The sequence below is a fragment of the Narcine bancroftii genome, chromosome 12 (genome assembly GCF_036971445.1).
Source record: "Narcine bancroftii isolate sNarBan1 chromosome 12, sNarBan1.hap1, whole genome shotgun sequence".
In the NCBI taxonomy this organism is placed as follows: Eukaryota; Metazoa; Chordata; class Chondrichthyes; order Torpediniformes; family Narcinidae; genus Narcine; species Narcine bancroftii.
Window position 1 is genome coordinate 100,889,434 of NC_091480.1, and position 23,169 is coordinate 100,912,602.

At 49.9% G+C, this 23,169-nt stretch overlaps 1 protein-coding gene across 1 annotated transcript in view; it reads left to right on the plus strand.

Moving 5' to 3' along the window:
- LOC138746687 (soluble guanylate cyclase 88E-like) overlaps nt 1–23,169 on the plus strand; it is a 60,043-nt gene that overhangs the window by 30,554 nt on the left and 6,320 nt on the right. Inside the window, exons 9-18 of the mRNA XM_069904983.1 lie at nt 2,013–2,099; nt 5,398–5,515; nt 10,102–10,231; nt 10,326–10,472; nt 11,565–11,711; nt 13,224–13,380; nt 14,376–14,485; nt 14,900–14,989; nt 18,606–18,752; nt 20,245–20,376. Coding sequence (XP_069761084.1) covers nt 2,013–2,099; nt 5,398–5,515; nt 10,102–10,231; nt 10,326–10,472; nt 11,565–11,711; nt 13,224–13,380; nt 14,376–14,485; nt 14,900–14,989; nt 18,606–18,752; nt 20,245–20,376 — 1,265 coding nt within the window. The remainder of the gene's footprint in view (nt 1–2,012; nt 2,100–5,397; nt 5,516–10,101; nt 10,232–10,325; nt 10,473–11,564; nt 11,712–13,223; nt 13,381–14,375; nt 14,486–14,899; nt 14,990–18,605; nt 18,753–20,244; nt 20,377–23,169) is intronic.

The window sequence follows — 23,169 nt, forward strand, 5'->3', positions numbered from 1 at the left end:
GGGGTGGGAGGGTGTTCTCCCCGTTTCTGATCCTTGTGCCGGTTTGCTTCCCCTTGTGGTATGCTGCCCAGCACAGGCGCTGCCATCTTGGACACAGATCTCCATGGTCATAGATTAAAAAAAAGTCAGCTCCTTTAACAGGCTGTTTGAAGCCTAGTTGGAGTCAGGTGTCAGGACTGGGCAGTAGGACTCTGCAGAGCAGCACTGTGTCTCCACTCCCCATGCTCCCGGGTCTGTAGTGCTGCCACAGTTCTGGGATGCTGGCTTTCATTCATCAGGGGATTAAGTTGAAGGGCAGAAAGGTTATGTTGCAGGTCTATAGATCATACTTGGAGAATTGTGTTCAATTCTGGTCGCCTCATTATAGGAAGGATGTGAAAGGGATATTTACCAGGATGTTTCCTGGATTGGAGAATATGCCTAATGAAACAAGGAAGACAGAGCTGGGGCTTTCTCTTTGGAGCGATGAAGGATTAGACGTGACTTAATAGAGGTCCGCAAAATTACGAGAGGCATTGATAGGGTGGGCAGACAGCCAGCACCCATTCTCTGGGAGGACAGTAGCAAATATCAGAAGACATCATTTTAAGATGAGGGGAGGAAAGTTGAGGGGAGAAGGGAGACATTAGGACTAAGTTTTTTTACACAGAGATGTGGTGGATTCCTGGAATGTGTTGCCAGGGGTGGGGGTGGAGGGTGATACAATAGGGACATTTAATAGACTCTTGGACAGGCACATGGATTCAGGAAAAGTAGGTTATGGGTGAGAGGAGGGAAGATTTAGATTGACATAGGAAGGCACAACATTGTGGGCCTATGCTATGCTGTAATGATCCACGTTCACTGATGTCCCTCTCCCTGGAGAACACTGAGGCAAAGTATTCATTTCAGAGCTCCCTGAACTCCTCTCCCTCCAGGTACATTTCTCCCTTTATCCCTAATTGGGTCCACCCTCACTAACATCACCATTCGTATGTGAAGAACGACTTTGGGATTTCCTTGACCTTTCTCGCTCTCCTAAGTCCTTTATTAAGCTTCTTCCTGGCTACCATATAATTCTCATGAGCCCTTTTTGACTTCTACTTCCTCAACCTATTGAGTGTCTATGTGTGTGTGTGTGTATGTATATGAATGTGTGTGCGCGTGCGTGCGTCTGCACGAATGCCTGCTTCCTTTTTCCTTTTGACAAGCTGTCCCACCTATTGGTCAATCACAGATCCTTAACTCTATCTTTTTTTCCCTGTCTCAGTGAAACAAACCCATCCAGAACCCTGCATAAGTGGTCCCTAAACATCCTCCACATGTGCCTTTCCCTGAGAACATCTGTTTACAATTTATTCTCCATAGTTCATGCCCCATCCCATCATAATTAGCCCTCCTCCCCATTCCTATCCTTGCCCATAGCTAAAAGACATGGTCACTGAGGTGCTCCCCCACCGAGATCTGCACCACCTGACCAGGTTCATTACCCAGAATTAGATCCAGTCTGCCCTCCCCTCTCATTGGCCAGTCCACACACTACGTCAGGGATCTCTCTTGGACACACCTGACAAATTCTGCCCCATCTATCCCTCTTGCATTCTGGAGGTGCCAGTCAATATTAGGGATGTTGAAGTCTCCCACGACTACAGCCCTGTTATTTTTGCATCTTTCCAAAATCTTTCTGCTTTTCTGCTACTCGCTGTCCTGAGGGTCTATCTGAGGGTATTCTCCCGATAGAGTGTGGCTCCCTTCCAGCTTCTAACTTGCACTGACACCGACTCAGTGGACTCCACTGGACAACGACTCCACCATGTCCTCCCAGCTGCGACAGTATGCTTAATTAGCAAGGCCACCCCATCCCCCCAATCAGCCCATCCTGTCCTTGGGACAGCCAAGTCTCTGGAATGACCACAACACACATTGTATCTCATTCTCTGTCTTGGTCTCATGGACCTCCACGATGGCCTCATCCTCCCACTCTCTGTCCTGTCCCTCGTTCTCAGGATCACTTTCTTTCCTTCTTGCTGCAGATGCTGACTATGAGAGTGCGAACCGTGCTGGGGATGTCAGTGTCCTCCTCTTGGCTTTTCAGTCTATTGTCAGTGAAGATTATAAAGGTGACATGTCTTGCATACCTTTTTCGCTGTTCTCGGCTAATTTCAGGTCTATGTCGTAAAAAAGACAGATTGAACACAGAGTGAAGCTCCCTCCGCACCATCCCATCACACATGGCCGGGGTCAGACACAGGGTGAAGCTCTCTCCACACCGTCCCATCACACACTCCTGGGGTCAGACACAGAGTGAAGTTCCCATCACACTCTCCTGGGGTCAGACACAGAGAGAAGCTCCCTCCACACCATCCCATCACACACTCCCAGGGTCAGACACAGAGAGAAGCTCCCTCCACACCGTCCCATCACACACTCCCAGGGTCAGACACAGAGTGAAGCTCCCTCCATATCATCCAATCACACACTCCTGGGGTCAGACACAGAGTGAAGCTCCTTCCACACCACCCAATCACACACTCCTGGGGTCAGACACAGAGTGAAGCTCCCTCCACATCTTCCCATCACACTCTCCTGGGGTCAGACACAGAGAGAACCTCCCTCCACATCGTCCCATCACACACTCCCAGGGTCAGACACAGAGAGAAGCTTCCTCCACACGTCCCATCACACTCTTCCGGGTTCAGATACAGAGTGAAGCTCCTTCCGCACCGTCCCATCACATTCTTCCGGGTTCAGATACAGAGTGAAGCTCCTTCTGCACCGTCCCATCACACTCTTCTGGGGTCAGACACAGAGTGAGGCTTCCTCCGCACAGTCCCATAACATACTCCTGATGATGGTATCTGCTCGTTATCCCTAACAGTTTCACCCCTTACCTCTTACAGTTTCTGCTATTACTGCTGGCAGGTTCACCCCATTATCGCTGACGGTTTCACCCTGTTATTGCTGACGGTTTCCACGTTACCACTGACAGTTTCACCCCGTTATCACTGACAGTTTCACCCTGTTATTGCTGACCTTTTCCACATTATCGCTGGCAGTTTCACCCCTTTACCGTTGACAGTTTCACCCTGTTGTCGCTAATGGTTTCTACATTACCGCTGATGGTTTCACCCCGTTAACGCAGACGGTTTCTACATTATCACTGACGGTTTCACCCCGTTATCACTGACAGTTTCACCCCGTTATCACTGACAATTTCACTCCGTTATCGCTGACAGTTTCACCCCGTTATCACTGACAGTTTCACCCCGTTATCGCTGACAGTTTCACTCCGTTATCGCTGACAGTTTCACTCCGTTATCACTGACAGTTTCACTCCGTTATCGCTGAGTTTCACTCCGTTATCACTGACAGTTTCACCCCGTTATCGCTGACAGTTTCACTCCGTTATCGCTGACAGTTTCACCCCGTTATCACTGACAGTTTCACCCCGTTATCACTGACAGTTTCACCCCGTTATCACTGACAATTTCACTCCGTTATCGCTGACAGTTTCACTCCGTTATCGCTGACAGTTTCACTCCGTTATCACTGACAGTTTCACTCCGTTATCGCTGACAGTTTCACTCCGTTATCGCTGACAGTTTCACCCCGTTATCACTGACAGTTTCTCCGTTATCACTGACAGTTTCACCCCGTTATCGCTGACAGTTTCACCCCGTTATCACTGACAGTTTCACCCCGTTATCGCTGACAGTTTCACCCCGTTATCGCTGACAGTTTCACTCCGTTATCGCTGACAGTTTCACCCCGTTATCACTGACAGTTTCACCCCGTTATCGCTGACAGTTTCACCCCGTTATCGCTGACAGTTTCACCCCGTTATCGCTGACAGTTTCACCCCGTTATCGCTGACAGTTTCACCCCGTTATCACTGACAGTTTCACCCCGTTATCACTGACAGTTTCTCCGTTATCACTGACAGTTTCACCCCGTTATCACTGACAGTTTCACCCCGTTATCGCTGACAGTTTCACTCCGTTATCGCTGACAGTTTCACCCCGTTATCACTGACAGTTTCACCCCGTTATCGCTGACAGTTTCACCCCGTTATCGCTGACAGTTTCACCCCGTTATCGCTGACAGTTTCACCCCGTTATCGCTGACAGTTTCACCCCGTTATCACTGACAGTTTCACCCCGTTATCGCTGACAGTTTCACCCCGTTATCGCTGACAGTTTCACCCCGTTATCACTGACAGTTTCACCCCGTTATCACTGACAGTTTCTCCGTTATCACTGACAGTTTCACCCCGTTATCACTGACAGTTTCACCCCGTTATCGCTGACAGTTTCACTCCGTTATCGCTGACAGTTTCACCCCGTTATCACTGACAGTTTCACCCCGTTATCGCTGACAGTTTCACCCCGTTATCGCTGACAGTTTCACCCCGTTATCGCTGACAGTTTCACCCCGTTATCGCTGACAGTTTCACCCCGTTATCGCTGACAGTTTCACCCCGTTATCGCTGACAGTTTCTCCGTTATCACTGACAGTTTCACCCCGTTATCACTGACAGTTTCACCCCGTTATCGCTGACAGTTTCACCCCGTTATCGCTGACAGTTTCACCCCGTTATCACTGACAGTTTCACCCCGTTATCACTGACAGTTTCACCCCGTTATCGCTGACAGTTTCACCCCGTTATCGCTGACAGTTTCACCCCGTTATCACTGACAGTTTCACCCCGTTATCGCTGACAGTTTCACCCCGTTATCGCTGACAGTTTCTCCGTTATCACTGACAGTTTCACCCCGTTATCGCTGACAGTTTCACCCCGTTATCGCTGACAGTTTCACCCCGTTATCACTGACAGTTTCACCCCGTTATCGCTGACAGTTTCTCCGTTATCGCTGACAGTTTCACTCCGTTATCACTGACAGTTTCACCCCGTTATCACTGACAATTTCACTCCGTTATCGCTGACAGTTTCACTCCGTTATCGCTGACAGTTTCACCCCGTTATCACTGACAGTTTCACTCCGTTATCGCTGACAGTTTCACCCCGTTATCACTGACAGTTTCTCCGTTATCACTGACAGTTTCACCCCGTTATCGCTGACAGTTTCACTCCGTTATCGCTGACAGTTTTACTCCGTTATCGCTGACAGTTTCACTCCGTTATCGCTGACAGTTTCACCCCGTTATCGCTGACAGTTTCACCCCGTTATCGCTGACAGTTTCACCCCGTTATCGCTGACAGTTTCACCCCGTTATCGCTGACAGTTTCACCCCGTTATCGCTGACAGTTTCACCCCGTTATCGCTGACAGTTTCACCCCGTTATCGCTGACAGTTTCACCCCGTTATCGCTGACAGTTTCACTCCGTTATCGCTGACAGTTTCACCCCGTTAACGCTGACGGTTTCCACGTGACTGCTGACAGTTTCACCCATTACAGATGGACACAGCTCGAGTCGGGTGGATACCGGGGGAGATGGTAGCCGCTGCCTCAGACTAAAGGGCCAGATGAGATACATGCCTGAGTGGGAATCCATCATCTTCCTGGGAACGCCAGTGTACGAGGTGTTGTGCTTAGCAGGCAGGGGCACAGGGCAATGGTTGTGCACTGGGTAGAGCCATTATCTGGTTGTGATGGACACCATGGTCAATCCCCTGCATGGAGTTAGCCTATCTTCACCATCAATTCTGCATCCTGTCTATATCCTCTTGGCATCTTCACCTTCATCCACAACTCCTCCAACCTTCGTATCATCTGCAGACTTACTAAACCATCTTTCCACAACTTCATCAGGGTCAATTATAAAAATCACAAAGAGCAGAGGTCCTAGAACTGATCCATGTGACACTCTACTAGTCACTGACTCCAGGGAGAATACCTTCCTTCCACTACTACACTCTTACAATACAATTTTTTAACTACACATCCAAGGTTCCACTGATCCCTTGACTCCTGTCTTTCTGAATTTTTAAAAAAATTTTTAAAAATTTTTCACACTATAAACCATATTGATCAAGATACATACATTTTCCTTCTTGAATATATACAGTGTCGTTTTCTCCCCCCCCCCTCCCCTCCCTCCCTCCCTACCTCCCCTCCCATTTATTTAAAGTTCAGAAAATAAGATACATTAAACCTGTCAAACAATGTTGTCACTCAATAAAAATAAACAAGAAATTCCACTGAGTCAGTTCTTTTCATTCTCTTCTCCTTCTGTCATTTGAGTCTCTCATGGGGACCTTGTCAAATGCTTTGCTAATATCCATGTCGATCATATCTACCACCTGACCCTCATCAATTTATTTTGTTACCTCCCCAAAAATCTCAATTAGACTCGCGAGGCATGACCTTCTCTTCACAAACCCATGCTATCCTTGGGTAGACTGGACTTCTCCAAATGCTCTCAGATCCTGTCCTTAAGAATCCTCTCCAATAGTTTACATACCATTAACGTTAAGACTCACTGGTCTATAATTCCAAGGATTCTCCCTATTACCTTTTTTAAACAAGGGGACAACATTTGCCATTCTCCAATCCTCCGGCACCTCGGCTGTGACCAAAGAGGACTCAAAGATCATAGCTACTGCTCCAGCTACCTCTTCTCTCACTCCCCACAGCAACCAAAGGTATATCGATGTTTTTAACCTCCACATTGTCCAGCACACAAACCTGTTCTATTCTGACCTCACCCTGATCAAAATCCTTTTCTCTTGTGAATACTAACGCAAAATATTCATTCAGGACCTCTCCAACCTCCTCCACCTCCAGGCACTTTGCCTCTTTTATCCTTTAGTGGCCCCACCTTCATTCTTGTCATCCTTCTGTTCTTCACATACACATAAAGCACCTTGGGATTCTTAATCCCACATACCAAGGCCTTCTCATGCCCCTGAGCTCTCCTAAATCCTTTCTTGAGCTCCTTCCTGGCTACCATATACTTCTCATGAGCCCTTCCTGCTTCCTGTATCTAATGTAGGCTTCCATCTTCCTCTTGACCAGTTTCCTCACCTGTTTTGTCATTTCCCATCATCTTTTCCTTGTCCCAATGGGACAAACCTATCCGGAACCCAGCACAGGAGGTTCCTAAACTTCCTCCACATTAGTTCTGTGCTTTCACCTTTGAACATCTGTTTCTAATTTATTCTCGCTAATTCCTGCCTCATCCCTTCCCCAATTTTTAAAACACCTTAACCCCAGTACCTGCATCAGCCAGTTCTGCCCTTCCTCCAGCCAAGTCTCAGTAGTAGCCATAATATCGTAGTTCCATGTACTGATCTATGCTCTAAGTTCATCCCCTTTATTCCTTCCACTCAGAACACAGACCATCATGCTTTTGACCTTCTGCCCTATTCTCTGCACTCACATTTTGGTTCCCAGCCCCCCGCCAAACTAGTTTAACCCCTCCCAACAGCTCTAGCAACATTGGTCCCTTTCCAATTCAGATGCACCTTTTTTGTACAGGTCAGACATTCCCCAGAAGTGATCCCAATGATTCATAAACTTGAACCCCGGCTCCCTGCACCAACTCTTCAGCCATACTTCAGCCTACAACCTCCTGTTTCTATCCTCTCAGGCATGTGGCACAGGCACCAGTCCTGAGATTACCACCCTTGAGGTTCTGCTTTTTAACTTCTTATCTAACTCCCTATATTCCCTCTTCAGGGCCTGATCACGACTCCTATCGATGTCATTGGTCCCCATGTGGATCATGACATCCACCTGCTTGCCTTCCCCTCCAGAATGCTGTGTACTTGATTAGAAACATCCCTGACTCTGGTGCCTGGGAGGAAACATACCATCCCATTCACCAAACCTCCTATCTGCTCTCCTAACCAACGAGTCCCCAATTACCATCAGGCCAAGTTAACTACCCTCTGGAGATGCATCGTTGCTCTTGTTCCCTACCCCTCTCGAAACAAACACCAACACTGCATTTGGCTTCTTCACCTTCGACTCAACTAGGAGTTAATCTTTAGGGTGCCCTGCACGAGAGCCACAGGTCCCTTTGCTACTTGGAATTTTGAATTTTCTCCCCATCTAAATAGTCTGCACATTTATTTCTTCTACCAAAGTGCTTGACCGTACCCCTCCCAACACTATATTAGATCTGCCACTTCTTTGCCCATTCTAATTAATCTATCCAAGTCCCCCTACAGCCTTTTTGTATCCTCAGCCCCACCTCCCCTACCACCTATTTGGGTGCCATCCACACATTTAGCCACAAATCCATTTATTACATGATCCAAATCACTTATATACAAGGTTAAAACACTGCAGAACACAACTAGTAACAGGTAGCCAACCAGAATATGATCCATTTATTCCCACTGTTTCCTGCCTATCAGCCAACACTCCACCCATGTGAGAGCATCTTTCCTGTTATTCCATGAGCTTCATCTCGTTCTGTAGCCTCATGTGTGGCACCTTGACAAAGGCCTTTTGACAGCCCAGCTACACGACGTCCATTGCTTCTTCCCCGTCCATCCTGTCTGATCTCCTCAAAGAATTGCAGTAGGTTTGTCAGGCATGATTTTCCTTTCAGGAAACCTTTCAGCATCGTGTGATGCTCCTCCAGGTACTCTCTAACCTCACCTTTGATCATTGATTTCAACATCTTCTCAACTGCTGACGTCAGACTGATGGGTTCAGTTTCCTTTCTGCTGCCTCCCTCCCTATTAATCAGCGAGAGACGATCGCGATCCTCCAGTCCACCAGAACCTCACCAGAATCCATTGATTCCTGCAAGATCATTACCAATGATTCCACAATTTCTGCAGCATTCCTCCTTTGGAACCTGAGGGTGGTTCCATCCGGACCGGGAAACTCATCTACCCTTGGACCATTTAACTTCCCAAGTACCTTCTCTCTCATGATCTTGGCTGCACTCACTTCACTCTCCGGAGATCCCTGCGAGCCCGGGATGACACTAATGACTTTTACCATGAAGACTGATCCAAAATATTCATTCAGTTCCTCTGCCATCTCCCTGCCTCACATTACAATCTCTCCAGCTCAGTCCCAGGTTCACTTTAGCCACTCTTTATATATTTACTGAAGCTTTTAGATTTTACCTGCTGACCTCCTTTCATAATTTCTCATTCCCTTTCTATTCTCCTTCCCCACGTGTTGAAACATTCCCCAGTCCTCGCCTATCCCACGTTTTGAAACATTCCCCAGTCCTCGCCGTCATCACGTGTTGAAACATTCCCCAGTCCTCACCTTCCCCATGTGTTGAAAAGTTCCAGTCCTCTACCTTCCCCACGTGTTGAAATGTTACCCAGTCCTCGCCTTCCCCACGTGTTGAAAAGTTACCGTCCTCTACCTTCCCCATGTGTTGAAAAGTTCCCCAGTCCTTGACCTTCCTCACATGTTGAAATACTCTCATCCTCTACCTTTCCCACATGTTGAAATGTTCCCCAATCCTTGCTGTCTCCACGTGTTGAAACATTCCCCAGTCCTCGCTGTCTCCACGTGTTGAAACATTCCCTAGTCTTCACCTTCTTCACGTGTTGAAACGTTCTCGTCCTCGACCTTCCTACTAGTTCTTGCTCTCTTCTCTGGCTTTGTTGCTTTTCCTTTGGTATTAACTTTCCTGGTCGGCCACAATTGCCTCATGTTCCCATTCATTGTTTTCTTTCTTGTTGGTCTGCACCTGTTCTGCACGTCCCTCATTTCTCGCTGAAATTCAACTCGTGACTGATCCGCTGCCTTCTTCGTTAATGTGTTTTGGCCAGATCCTCTCTCACTGTAACTTCCTTTACTCTACTGAAATACCCACACAACAAACTTTAGCCTCTCCTTTTGAAATTTCACAGCAAATTCAATCAAATTGTGATCATTGCCCTTTGCTTTAAGCTCTCTAATCCCTTCTGGTTGATTCTACAGCACCCAGCTCAGAATAGCTGGTTCCCTGGAGGGCTCATCTACAAGCTGCTCCAAAAACCATCCCATCAGCTTTCAACACAAACTCCTCCTCCTGGGATCCTGCACCAACCCGACTTCCCCAATCTACTTTCATTACTTTCGTGACTCTGTCCTTCTGACGGGGAAATGGGATGGGGCTGAGCAGGCACAAACTTAATGGGTGGAATGGCCTCTATGTGTGACAGGTGGTTGGTGATTATTTGGGCTCTTGTGTTGCAGAATGGAGAATCTGGGGGCCATGTTTAAGACAGGATTATACATCAATGACCTCAGCATGCACGATTCCAGTCGCGATCTGGTTCTTGCAGGAACACAGCAATCTGAAGAGCTGAAACGTGCTCTGATACAGGCAAGTGGATGTGGGTGTAGGGGTGTGTTGGTGTGTGTATGGGTGTGTGAGTGAACACTTGCTTCTACCTGTGTGAGATGCTGTTCCCTTTTAGGAACAGAAGAAGTCGAGCAAACTGGAGGAGAGCATGAAGATGTTGGATTACGAGATGAAGAAGACCGACGACCTCCTCTATAGGATGATCCCCAAACCCGTGGCCAAGAGTCTGCGCAAAGGAGTGCCTTCAGTCAACACATGTGAAGTAGGTCTCCCTCTCCCCTCCACCTCCTCGCTACCCATCCCCTCTATCCTCATACCCCTCCCTCCCTACCCATCCTCTCTCCCATACCTCTCCCTCCTCCTCATTCCTCCCTCCATCTCAACCCCTTCCCTTGTTCTGAGGGCCCTGTCCCTGTACTCTACTGCGCTGAGTGTAGCCCCCGTCTCTATAACCCACACCTCCTCATGTCCCACACGGTCAGTGACTTGGACCATTGCCTGAAGGCCCAGGCAGCACGTTATTCTTCACCACCAGGCATACATTCCAAATTCCAGCCACTCTCTGGGGAAAAATATGTTATTCAGATCCTCTTGAAACCGTAGTCCCCACATTAAGCCTGTTTCCTCTGCCAAGAGGATATGTGTGTAGCGCTACAATTAGACCCGACAGACTAGAAGTTGTGATTAATAGGCTTTAATTTCTATAAACTTACAGGCATCTCTTACATGCTGTTGGTCCAATTCTAAGGCAGTACTGAGGGAAGGGATTGGGTGACACCACCTTCATTAGGGATCCTGGAGGGGAAGGGGGTTACAGTATCAGGGCCAGGTCAACCAGTACAATGCCTGTAATACAGTGTGTTCCTCACAGGGCACCTGCTGAAGATGAGGAGGTGGGAGTTGAGTGGGAGGAGGAGGAAGATGTCAGAGGTGCTTGGCAGGGCAGGCATCCTGAGGCAGTGATGGAGGGAGACACTCCCCAACCTGTAAAGGATGAGAGCTGGTAAATGGGATCAGGATTTGACAACAGACTCAGAAAGTGGGTGAAGGCCCTTGGTCTATGTGACACAATTCGAGCATTTCACTCTGCTTCATCCTTGAAGCCGATGCTGGGCCTTGGGAGTGGAATGAACAGCGGGCAGAGAGATGGGAGCATGCTGAGTAGAGCAGAGGCAGGAGGCCGTGTCACCCAATGGACGGAGGCAGGTTCTGAGGAGTCACCAGCCTGCTGTCAGTTTCTCCAGAGTAGGAGAACATCAGGGGAGGGGGTGTCCCTCAGACGCTCCCAAGGAGGGTGCAGAGGGCGATGTGTGGGTGGACACGCAGTGTGATGTGCTCCTCCATTCCACTACAGGTATTCCCTGACGTGACCATTCTCTTCAGTGACGTGGTGGGTTTCACTCGGATCTGCAGCCACATCACCCCGATGCAGGTTGTGTCGATGTTGAACACGATGTACACGCTCTTTGACACCCTGAGTGAGAAGCACCGAGTGTTCAAGGTCAGTGTGAGAGGAAGGAGCAGGCAGTGTGGTGACGGTGTTATGGTGACCGGGAGAACTCCGGTGCAAATCTCCCGGACACATGCCAGGAATCCAAACCCAAGCTCACTCTGCTGCTAGTCTCAGCTGTCTGAGCACCATCCGCAGGAGACAAAGAACAGCCCACACCTGAGTCAAAACCCTTCACCTATCATCTCTGACCTGTTGGCTGAGACTCCTCCCCTCATCCCCCTTCCCTTCCTCCTCCTGTACCCCCTCCCCTAATACCCCTACCCACCTCTCCTCATCTTCCCCACCATTCCCACTGATTTGGCCGAATGACAGAGCCCCATGGCCAATTCCTGCTCCTTCACAACTGGAACACTCGATCCAGCAATGCTTCAGTGCATCTCTTCTGTCCCCTCTCCAGTGCAACCCTGTCATTTTCTGCAGATAATATTCCACCTGTGGCCCTACATGGTATCACTCCTGCCTGTTCTGTGCCCTTTCTCCACCACTTTATCCAACCACATCTGGATTCTCCAACATGTACACAGGGATCTGTCTGTCCCTCTGTGTGGCCCAAGGCCCCACCATTCATTGAGGCTGACATAACTCAGTTGTCTTCCCAAAACGGCCTGGAGGTGACAACAAAGCTGATAAAGGAAGGTGGTGTGGAGGCAGATGAGAGGGGTGGGGGGTGGTGGGATCTGCTGGGAGGGGAGGGAACCCGGGGAGGGGGTGAGTAGATGAATTGAGGTAGGGTGGAGAAATGGGCTGTGGGATGGAGGGGAGAACTGGGGGGGGGGGGGTGGTGAACAGATGGAGCCAGTGGGGAGGGGGATGGTGAACGTGGGGGATGAACAGATCGAGCCATTTGGGAGGGGGATGGGTGATGGGCTGGGGGAAGGGCAGGATTAGGGAGGAAGGAGCAGGATGGGTCGGACAGAGGAGTGTAGTTCCCTGGGGATCCAAGGCTGGTGAGCACGGAACAGAGAAGGTCTCCCAGCTGTGGACCCCCATCTACACTTGGATGCAAGTGGAGGTCGTGCCCGACATACCATCTGATAGGGAGGGATGATAAGATCTGACTCATTGACCCACGGATTGGTCTTAATCCCATCCGATAAGTTGGAATGGGCCTGTGTGTCTGGGGGTGACTCAGCAACATGGCTGGTGTCAGATTGAAGCTGCTGGGACTGGTCTGATTGCAGTCAATGTTGTGTTTAACCTGACGGTTGTGTATGAGGGTTCCTGAGTGACTCCTGGTGACTGACCATGTTTCCTGACTCACCTTGACCCGTGACCCTGGATCTATGTTGAGTCCTTTCCCTGATGCTCGCCTGCTGCCCACGAGAATTGCCTCTGCCTTTGTGCAGGCCTCCAGATGGAGGCACGGAGTGTGTGGGCACACTGGAAGTCTCGTGTTTGTATCCCTGGGGGAGGGAGGTTGTCCTCGTCAGCCAGACACGAGCAGAACCTGTGGATGAGGGAGCAAATGGTTATGCCTCTCTGATCAGCTGGTACCTGCAGGTGGAGACAATCGGAGATGCCTACATGGTGGTGGCAGGAGTCCCAGAGAAAACCATGTTCCACGCCCATAACATCTGCGACATGGCACTGGACATGGTAAGGTCCATTGACCACCTGAAGGACCCATCGACAGGGAACAACATTCAGATCCGTGTGGGTGAGTAATACCTCAGTGGCTGAGCTGGGTGGGAGACTGAGCAAGGGAGAGAGGTAATGGTGGGGAGAAGGAGCAAAGTGTGTTCACAGGAGCATCACCGTGGCAATGATGTGATCAGGCACTCACGGTAACACCCATCCTGTCCAGCAGTGGCACCTATCCTATTCAGCAGTGGTGGGGGGTGGGGTTGGGGGTACTGAACACCCTCTGAATGAGAAAGTTGACCACAGTTCCCTTTTAAACCACCCCCCCCCAACTCTAAGCCTCTGTCATCTCACTCCAGAATCATCCCTCAGGGGAAGAGTCTGCGACCATCTCCTTTCTCCACAACCCTTCTACAAGATTTCCCCCCCTCACCCTTACACACTCCAGAGCTCCTGTCCAACTTGTTCCTGTGATAACCCCAGTCCAGTCTCTCTGCACCAATTCCAATGGTTCCAAAGTGGTCTGCAGAGACCTCCTCTGGCCCTGGCCCCCATTTCAATGTGGTCTGCAGAGACCTCCTCTGGCCCTGGCCCCCATTTCAATGTGGTCTACAGAGACCTCCTCTGGCCCTGGCCCCCAGCAGCAGCTCCTAACATGGCCACAGCCAGTATGTGTCTGGGTGGTCTCTTCCGTGACGTTTCTCTGCTGAACATTTAACTCATAAGGAATTTATATCAAAACATCAATCTTCACCATCATTGTGAAGCTTGAATGTCCAAGAGTTATGCAGCCTCAGCCCACAAGCCCCTGCTGCCCAGTGTCGCACTCTGGCCATCCATTTTCCGGCAAGCCCCTCTTTAAATAGCCATCTCTCTGCCTGTTCCAGCAGGCCAAAGGCAAACGGCAGTCTGCGGACACACAGGTTGGGGAGGAACTGATGAGGTTGAGGTGATCACTGCCTTTCCCAGTGGCCGGGCACATCCACACACTCGTGGCTGCCAGGGCCCGCGATGTTTCCAGTGGCCACTCTAATATGGGTATCCATCCCTTCATGCCTCTCCTGTGACCAGGTGTCCATTCAGGGATGGTGGTGGCTGGAGTGGTGGGACACAAGATGCCTCGTTTCGGGCTCTATGGAGATACCGTGCACTCGGCATCCGCCATGGAGAGCAATGGCAAGGTAGGGAATTGGCGAGACTTGGGGGCACTCATTCCACCTCCTCTGCACCATCCTGGCCTCCCGCATTTCTCCCACGATAACCCTCTCAGTCCCAATGTCATTCGAAGGAATCGTGCTCCGATATCTGTGTGGGACGAGTCGGGGGGAGGAAAGGTGCATTAACTGATCCTCTCTTTGCTGTTGTCCACCCCACACCCCACTCCCCACTCCATCAGGTCCTCACTCCTGACCCCTTTCAATTCGCTGCGATTCTCCCACGTAGGACCTTGTCAACGTCTTTCTGAAATATGCATGATCTGCAACCTGTACGCCATGAAACTACTGGCCACTGCTGTCATTCTGCAGCCCCAATCCAGTTGGTACTCGTCTTTGCTAGAGTTTCCAGTAATACCTGCACTCACCTCCTCCCTCCAGGAAATGCACATCCAGCTGAGTGGCGCAACCTACCAGCACCTCATCGATAGCCCTTTCATCTTTGAGAGACGCGGGACGATCACAATTAAGGTAGTGCTCATGATGCCTGCAGGACCATTACCGTGTATGTGTGTGTGTTTATCTGTAGCTGTGTCTGTCTGTGTGTTTGTGTGTGTGTGTGTGTTTATCTGTAGCTGTGTGTGTTTGTGTGTGTGTGTGTGTGTGTGTGTGTGTGTGTGTGTGTGTGTGCGCGCGCGCATGTATGTGAGTAGGCTGTATGTATTCCTGTCTCCCATAGATTCTGTCACCTCCTTCCCCCAGTCTGTTTTGTGTCTCTCCCCATCTCCCCCCAAGTGAGTTCCCGAACTTTCAGTGTCTCTCCCCATCTCCTCCCCATCTCCCCCCCACAGCGAGTTCCCGAACTTTCAGTGATTCTCCCCACCTCCCGCTCCCCCTGTGCGTTGACCATTTACTTCCCCCTGTTGCCTTCTTCACTCACACACCAAGATCCATTCCTCGATATTTCGTGGGGGACACCCTTCATGATCTTTCCCAGTCTCACATGCTGCCCCACGTTGATCAATGTGAAATTATTCATCCACTTTACGACGCTCTGTCTCTGTAGCCTGAGACACTACCAGCTCCCCTCATTTGTGAGCCTCCTGTACTGCACCCAAGTCACTGATGTGCATGGCCCACCGTGAGGGTCCCAGCATTGCCCCGTGGACACCAGTGGTCAGATTACCCACTCTCCACCATTACCCTCCAGCTCCTTATGCTGAGTCAGTCTTGAACCCATTTGCCACCTTGACCCAGTCGCCCATGTGGGACCTTGTCCAAGATCTCTCTGTCCTCCATGTAAAACACATCAACGAACTTCGATACCTCCTGGAATGGTTCAGTCAGGCTGGCCTGATAAGTTCTGCCCTTGTCAGTCATGGTGTCTTTTTGTAACTCAGTGGCATCACCAGGGCTGACAAAAGCAGTGACTATAAAAAAACAACAGCGCTTGCTGGTGGACGTGCAAACGGAACCATGTGATTTGAAATGTCGTTGTTATTGGGGAATAACGGCAGCTCTGACTGGAGCACATAGAAGGCTCAAAGAGTAAATGAGCATTGACACATGTAGCTGGGCCGACGGCAAGGAGAGTTTTATAAAAATAATACATTTCTGCTGAAATATTGCTCAAAAACGTTATAGACAGTCATTTTGATGTCTTATGGTCTGCACCCCCCACCCCCACCCCCTAGTGATACCAGTGCTCCAACTACACCCTGCATTCCCCGTGGGCTGTCATCCTCTCCAGCACTTTTTCTAACCGGGTCCCTGCTCCTGATCTCATGTCATCTGCTGCCTTTAGAAGGAGGAGGATCAGAGTCACCTCCAAACCCTCGTGTTCCACAAAGATTTAAACATCTCAGCTAGCAGAGTCAAGATGTGCGACAGTACACAAACAGGCCCTTCAGCCCAGCTGGCCAATGCCAACCAAACTTGCCCCATTTGCCTGAATTTGATCCATTTCTTCCTAACCCCACCTCTGCCACTCCAACAAACCCATTCATCACCCTGTGTGGAAAAGGTTCCCCTCAGGGCCCTGTTAAATCTTTCTCCTTAAACTTCTGGTTTCAAGTTTTAGATCCCCCATCACGGGAAAAGGACCATGACTATTTGCCCTAATGAGCCCATCTTGCTGAGGCATGGAGTCCTGGGAAACAAGGCTGCATGGCTTTGGAATGGCTCCCCCGCAGAAGGCAGAGGGTAATTGTAGATGGAAAGAATTCTGTCTGGAGGCTGGTGACTCATGGTGTTCTGCAGGGGTCTGCTCTGGGACCCCTATAAATGACCTGGATGAGGAAGTGGAGTGGTGGGTCAGCAAGGCTGGAGCTGTGTGGATAGTGTAGAAGGGGTTACAACAGGAGGCACCTCAGGGGGCCAATACAGCTCCTCAGGGGGCTGATCCAGGCATTTCGGTGGGGGGGGGGGAACGACAATCCAGCACCTTGGGGCTGATCCAGGCACCTCAGGGGACTGATTCGGGCACCTCAGGAAGGGGCCAATCCAACACCTCAAGGGCTGATCCAGGCACCTCAGGGGATGATCCGGGCTCCTCAGGGGGACTGATCCAGGCACCTTGGAGTAGGGGGGGCTGATCCAGGCACCTCAGTGGGGGGAGTGATCCAGGCACCTCAGGGGACCGATGGAGTTAAATCTGGATAGAGTGTGAACTGTTGCAATTTGGAAGGTCCATGGTCAGGGGTGCAGTGTGGCTGGAGCTCACAAGAGCAGTAATCAGGGGGTGTTGATCCAAGCAGCTCAGGGAGCCTCAAGAATGATTAAGTCCCTGCTGTGGTTCACAATTAATGTTCCCCATTAGATATGTCAAATATACTTGCTTTTTATTCTCAAAGTAATATGTATCATTATCAATCACATCTCAGGGACAATTGTTAGCTTCTGCGATGCTAATGTTTTAATTAAACTAGTACCAACTGCTTTCAAATTAAAGTAATGAGGCAACCTTCTCTAATTTAGCGGTTAGTAGAATATCTTGCTTCACAAACTTCAAACATCTTGGCGAGGTACTCATTCCACAAAAATTAAGTTGATGGAAATTAAAAACCAATCTAGATTCCTTACATACAAAAAAAGTGAGAACATTTATTCCAGCACCTTGGTGGGTGGGGGGGGGGGGGTATTGAGCCGATCCAGGCACCTCAGGGGGCTAATCCAGCACCACAGGGGGCCAATCCAGGCACCTCAGTGGGGGCTGATCCAAGCACCTCAGTGGGGGCTGATCCAAGCACCTCCTTGTCACCATTTTTGGTGAGCTCTGCCCACCTGGAGAGAGTAGTTAAGAAGGGGCTGGCACATTAATCAGGGGGGTCTGTTCAAGTACCATAAGGTGATGTTGCAGTTCTATAAACTCTGGTTTAATTCTGGTTGTCTCACTACAGGAAGGATGTGGAAGCTCTGGAGAGGGTGCAGAGGAGTTTCACCAGAATGTTGCCTGGATTGGAGAACTGAAGCAAGGTTGACAGCTATGGCTTTTCCCTTCGGAATGGCGAAGGATGAGAAGGATGGAGGAATGTAAGATTCTGAGGCAGAGACAGGGTGGACGGCCAGTGCCTGTTTCCCAGGGCAAGATCAGCAAACAGCAGAGGACACCTGTACAAAGCGAAGGGAGGGAAGTTTAGGGGAGATGTCGGGGTAAGTGTTTTACACAGAGAGTTGTGAGGGCCTGGAATTCTTTTCCAGGGATGGTGTTGGAGGGTGGAACATTAGGGGCATTTCAGAGACTCTTGGACAGACACATGGATGGAAGAAAATTAGAGGGTTTTGGGTGTGAAGGATTGTTGTAGTGTAGGTTGGCACAACATTGTTGGCCGAAGGGCCTGGACTGTGCTGGAATGTTCTATGTTCTAAACTAACCATTCTAACTTTTTGTTCTACCTCCCCACCTCACACCCATAGGTGTGTCACTCTACCTGTCTCCCTGCCTCTTTCTGCGGCACTCTCTCACCCCCTCACGTTTTCTCTACTGATAGGTCTGAAACCACCTTTCTCATGTTGCCTGACCATTTCTCTCCAGGAATATTGCTCGATCTGTCAAGTTCCTTAGACTTCCTTTGCTCAATCTCCCTTTGAGTGCCTGCAATTGCAGTGAGTCTCTGTGACACTGTAACGTGTTTGATTATTCTGGCAGGGGAATGTGGAAATCGAAACGTACTGGCTGAAGGGAAAACGAGATAAGGATGGCAATACACAGGCTGCATGCCCCCAGTTTGATCATCAGACGGTTCACACAACAACTGTCTCACAGCACTCCTCAGCATGCAGCAACAGGAAGTTGGTGAGTGCTTCCAATGCTCTAGTGATGGAAGGAAGGGGTTAACATCAACAGGAACCCTCAGTGAATGAAGGAGGGGTTAACAGTGACACAGTGAACCACAGTGACTGACGAAAGGGGTTAACAGTGACACAGTGAACCACAGTGACTGACGAAAGGGGTTAACAGTGACACAGTGAACCACAGTGACTGACAGAGGGGTTAACAGTGTCACAGTGAACCACAGTGACTGATGGAAGGGGTTAACAGTGACACAGTGAATCACAGAGACTGATGGAAGGGCTTAATGATGACACCGTGAATTACACGCAAACACGGGGTCAGGGGTATGTGCTGGGTCTGCACAGCATTAGAAACGCAGGAATACTGTTTTTTGGTGAGATTGAGGTTGGGATCTGGTCCACCACTGAGAGCCCCGGGGAAATGTTGCTGACCACTCTCTTCCATTATGTAACCCAGATTGAAGTAGCGACAGCAGTAATGTTATTCCCAACGTCCACACCTGTTCAACAGCACCCAGAATTTACTGCTCACCCCAACCAGCAGCACCCAGCACCTACTTCTGAACCTGTTCATCAGCACCCAGCACATACTGCTGACATCTGACCCTGTCCAGCAGCACCCAGCACATACTGCTGACATCTGACCCTGTCCAGCAGCACCCAGCACATACTGCTGACATCTGACCCTGTCCAGCAGCACCCAGCACATACTGCTGACATCTGACCCTGTCCAGCAGCACCCAGCACATTCTGCTGACATCTGACCCTGTCCAGCAGCACCCAGCACATACTGCTGACATCTGACCCTGTCCAGCAGCACCCAGCACATACTGCTGACATCTGACCCTGTCCAGCAGCACCCAGCACATTCTGCTGACATCTGACCCTGTCCAGCAGCACCCAGCACATACTGCTGACATCTGACCCTGTCCAGCAGCACCCAGCACATTCTGCTGACATCTGACCCTGTCCAGCAGCACCCAGCACATTCTGCTGACATCTGACCCTGTCCAGCAGCACCCAGCACATTCTGCTGACATCTGACCCTGTCCAGCAGCACCCAGCAAATACTGTCCTACATCCTCACTACCCCAGAGTTGGCCTGGTCTCTTCTGCTCTAATTACTTCATCTCACTAGGCTGAATGACCACTGAACACCAGTCGCTCACATACTTGCCCCGTCCAGGGGCTCACCTGGAGCTGTTCATTAGTGTGGGAGGCAGGTCCCCAGCACAAGATTCTGGGGTCCATACATGTGTGTGTTCAGACTGGGTGGGGCCAAGAGCCCACTGGGTGCCCGTGATGACTCCGTGTAAACTCTGGGCACGAATCGATAGATGTTCACAACTGCAACAAGGTGATCCACTGAATTCCCTACTTTTCCCAAACAGTGAATGAACTGGGTGCAGTTCACGATGGTTCCAGACCCCTTGAATTTCAGGTTGTTCACAGATTGGGTAAGCTGCTTCAACATCATTATCCTCACCTTTTAGATCAATCTAAGCACAGGGGAAGATGACGAAACTCTGAAACCCCTCAGTCCCCAACTGAAAATGGGGTTGTCAACGGCATCGCTGGAGAAGACAGTTGAAGAATTCAGCAGTGATAAAAACTCTAACACTGAGGTGAAAATGGGCACAGTGGGAAAGTTTGAGGAGCATGTACAAAGCAGCAGGTGATCCATTCCCCACTCAGGGCCAGTGACCTGCACACACTGTCCACAGGGCCTTCACTGATGGCACCTTCTCACATCCCCAAGGTGCTCAGGAGGTTGATATAAATCACTCCTCGTGTTGGTAGGTGTAAAAAGACAATAAGTTATAGAACATTGTGGGGCAATGGGATTGCCAGAATGTTCTGGGTTGTCTCAAACTTCCAAGCTCGTTCCATAAAGCATTCACCTGTGAACAACCAGGCAAGGCGGACATCACTTGCTCCAATGTTCTGATGATGTCCAGTCCATCCAAGGCAATTCCAACAATCCTTTCCTTTCTCCACCTGTCACATTCTGTCCAAGCACTATTTCTGTTTCTGGAATCTTCCATCTCACCACACTCTCTCTTAGAACTGTGGTCTCTTCAGGAGAAGCATCTTCACCGGGAATGGGCAGTTTCTCTTCCATCCTGACTACCACCAGGATTCCATGTCCCAGCACCTCACTAATGCACCTTGCAGCATGGAAATAGGTCATTCAGCCCAATGTCCATTCTGGCCACATAAACCTGCTTTTGGCCCATATCCCTCTGAACCTTTCTTATCCAAGTACTCTTCTGAATGTATTTTAAACATCTAATTGTCCCCGCCTCCACTGCTTCCTCTGGCAGCTCGATCCATTGACCCACCACCCTCTGTGTGAAAAAGTTCTCCCTCAGATTCCTTTTAAATCTAGTGAAACACAAAAGTCTACAGATTGTGGTAAAAACATCAGAAATGCTGGAGGAACACAGCCGGTTGAAGCATCCATAGGAAGACAAGATATATTACTAACGTTTTTGGCCTGAGCCCTTTTGAGATATAAGTAAAGAGCAGGCAGGCATCTTAATGAAAGACTAGAGAGAAAGGGGGAGAATGGGAGGGGGAGGGAGGGGACCAGACCAAAAGAGAAAAGGTGTTAATTGGATATGATAAGAGGAAAGGTGAGAATTGATTTTGGCTTTGAAAGGAGGCACAGAGAGAGAACTAGATGGAAGGAGATGGGGAAGAAAGAAGGGGGGAGTTAAATAGAAACTGGAGAAGTCGATGTTAATGCCATTCAGTTGGAGGGTGCCCAGATGAAAGATGAGGTATTGTTGCTCTAATTGCCTGGCAGTGCATGAATTCTTTTAAATCTATATGTGTCTCCACGTTCAGGGAACTTTATACCCGTTACCCCCAGCTCTCTCTGTTCCTCAACCCTTCTCTGGACTTATAGTGTAAGTCCTACCTGGCTTAACTTCCCAAAAGGACATCGCAATTAGCACCGGGGTTCGAATCTAGCACTGTCTTTAAGGAGTTGTAAGTTCTTCCTGTGTCTACATGGATTTCCCTCAGGTTGGTAGGTAAACTGGTTATGTGGGCATATTTGGGCTCGTGGGCTGCAAGGGCTTGTTAAACTGTGGCAAATAGTGTGAATGTGGAACTGGTCTTGTCTTGCATCCCAAGTAACTGCAAATTGCTCTTGCGAGTTGAACTGGAAGGATGGAATGGAAAATACAGCATTCTTGTTGCAGGGCCTGAACTGTGGGAGACAATCTTGGAGGAAGGGACGACAACAAATGATTTCCTTTGCCTGTCCCAGCTACAATTTGCAATCTATGCAACCCCAAATGTAAACTTGCCCCTGTTTTTATAAAGGGACTGTTCCTTTAAAACTTTGGTCCCAAGAATGCATTCTGGGGAAGGCCCTATTAACACTGTTACAGGAATATGTGGCCTCAGGTTCTCGGGCAGGTGTGGACAATGGAGCAAATGTGACGGGGCCCTGGCCTTTATCCTATAGAAAGGGGGTTAGGGTCTGCCATCGCATGGGTGCGGGTTCCTGCTGGCATAGATAGAACAGTTCCTGTCTCAGTAGGTCTCTGAGCTCAGCCTTGAGGGCAGGAGAAACCTTCGTGGGGGAGGAGCAGAAATGGTGTCAGTGTCAGCAGGGGCAGCCCTAGGCTTTATCCAAGGGTGGTTGTAGGTTCTCTCCCCCACAAAGCTCTTTCCACAGGGTGTTAATGCCAGAGGTCGGGATCCCGTCTATGCTGGCAGGGTCAACCCGTGTTCAGTAGATCCACAAACAGCTGCCTGCTTGTAAAGCAGGGAAGGAATGTGTTTCCAGTCCTCACTGCTGCCCTGTGGATCTGCGTGGATCCCCCCACTGCATGTATTCTAGCCCTTCCAGGAGGATGATGGCATCCCACACAGTCTTCCCATTAGCCAGTGCCATGAGGGGCAGGGCCACTGATTTAAATTTGGGGCGCTTGGTGGTGACCAGGTATCCTGCTAGGGCACCGGTCACCAGGGTATTTTCTAAAAAGTTAGTCACAGGCTCCTTGGTAGATGCCGTTGACCAGCGCCTACTCTCTAATAACCTGGGTGTTCTCACCAACCATACCCCACTGTGGGCACCCAAGTAGACTCACTCCAGGAGGTTGGGGTACTGGACCCTCACTGCAGTCACTACCTGATTCCACAGGGTAGGGCCTTCCCAGACCTCTGGCTGTGGTGTCTGAAGGGCATTGGTAATTCTTTGTTGGTCAGAGAGGCTCAAATTGGAGGCCCAAAGCCGGAGCAGCCACGTGGTCAGGTGCTCGCCTGGCCATTGGTGGTAGCGGGCCGCCAGCTGAGTCAGCTCCCTTGGGGAGAAATCCCATGTCCCTGTGGTCTCGGGATTGACCATGGGCATGCCTCCCTTGCAAGTTGGTCATCCACATCCTCCTCCTGTCTGGTGGACC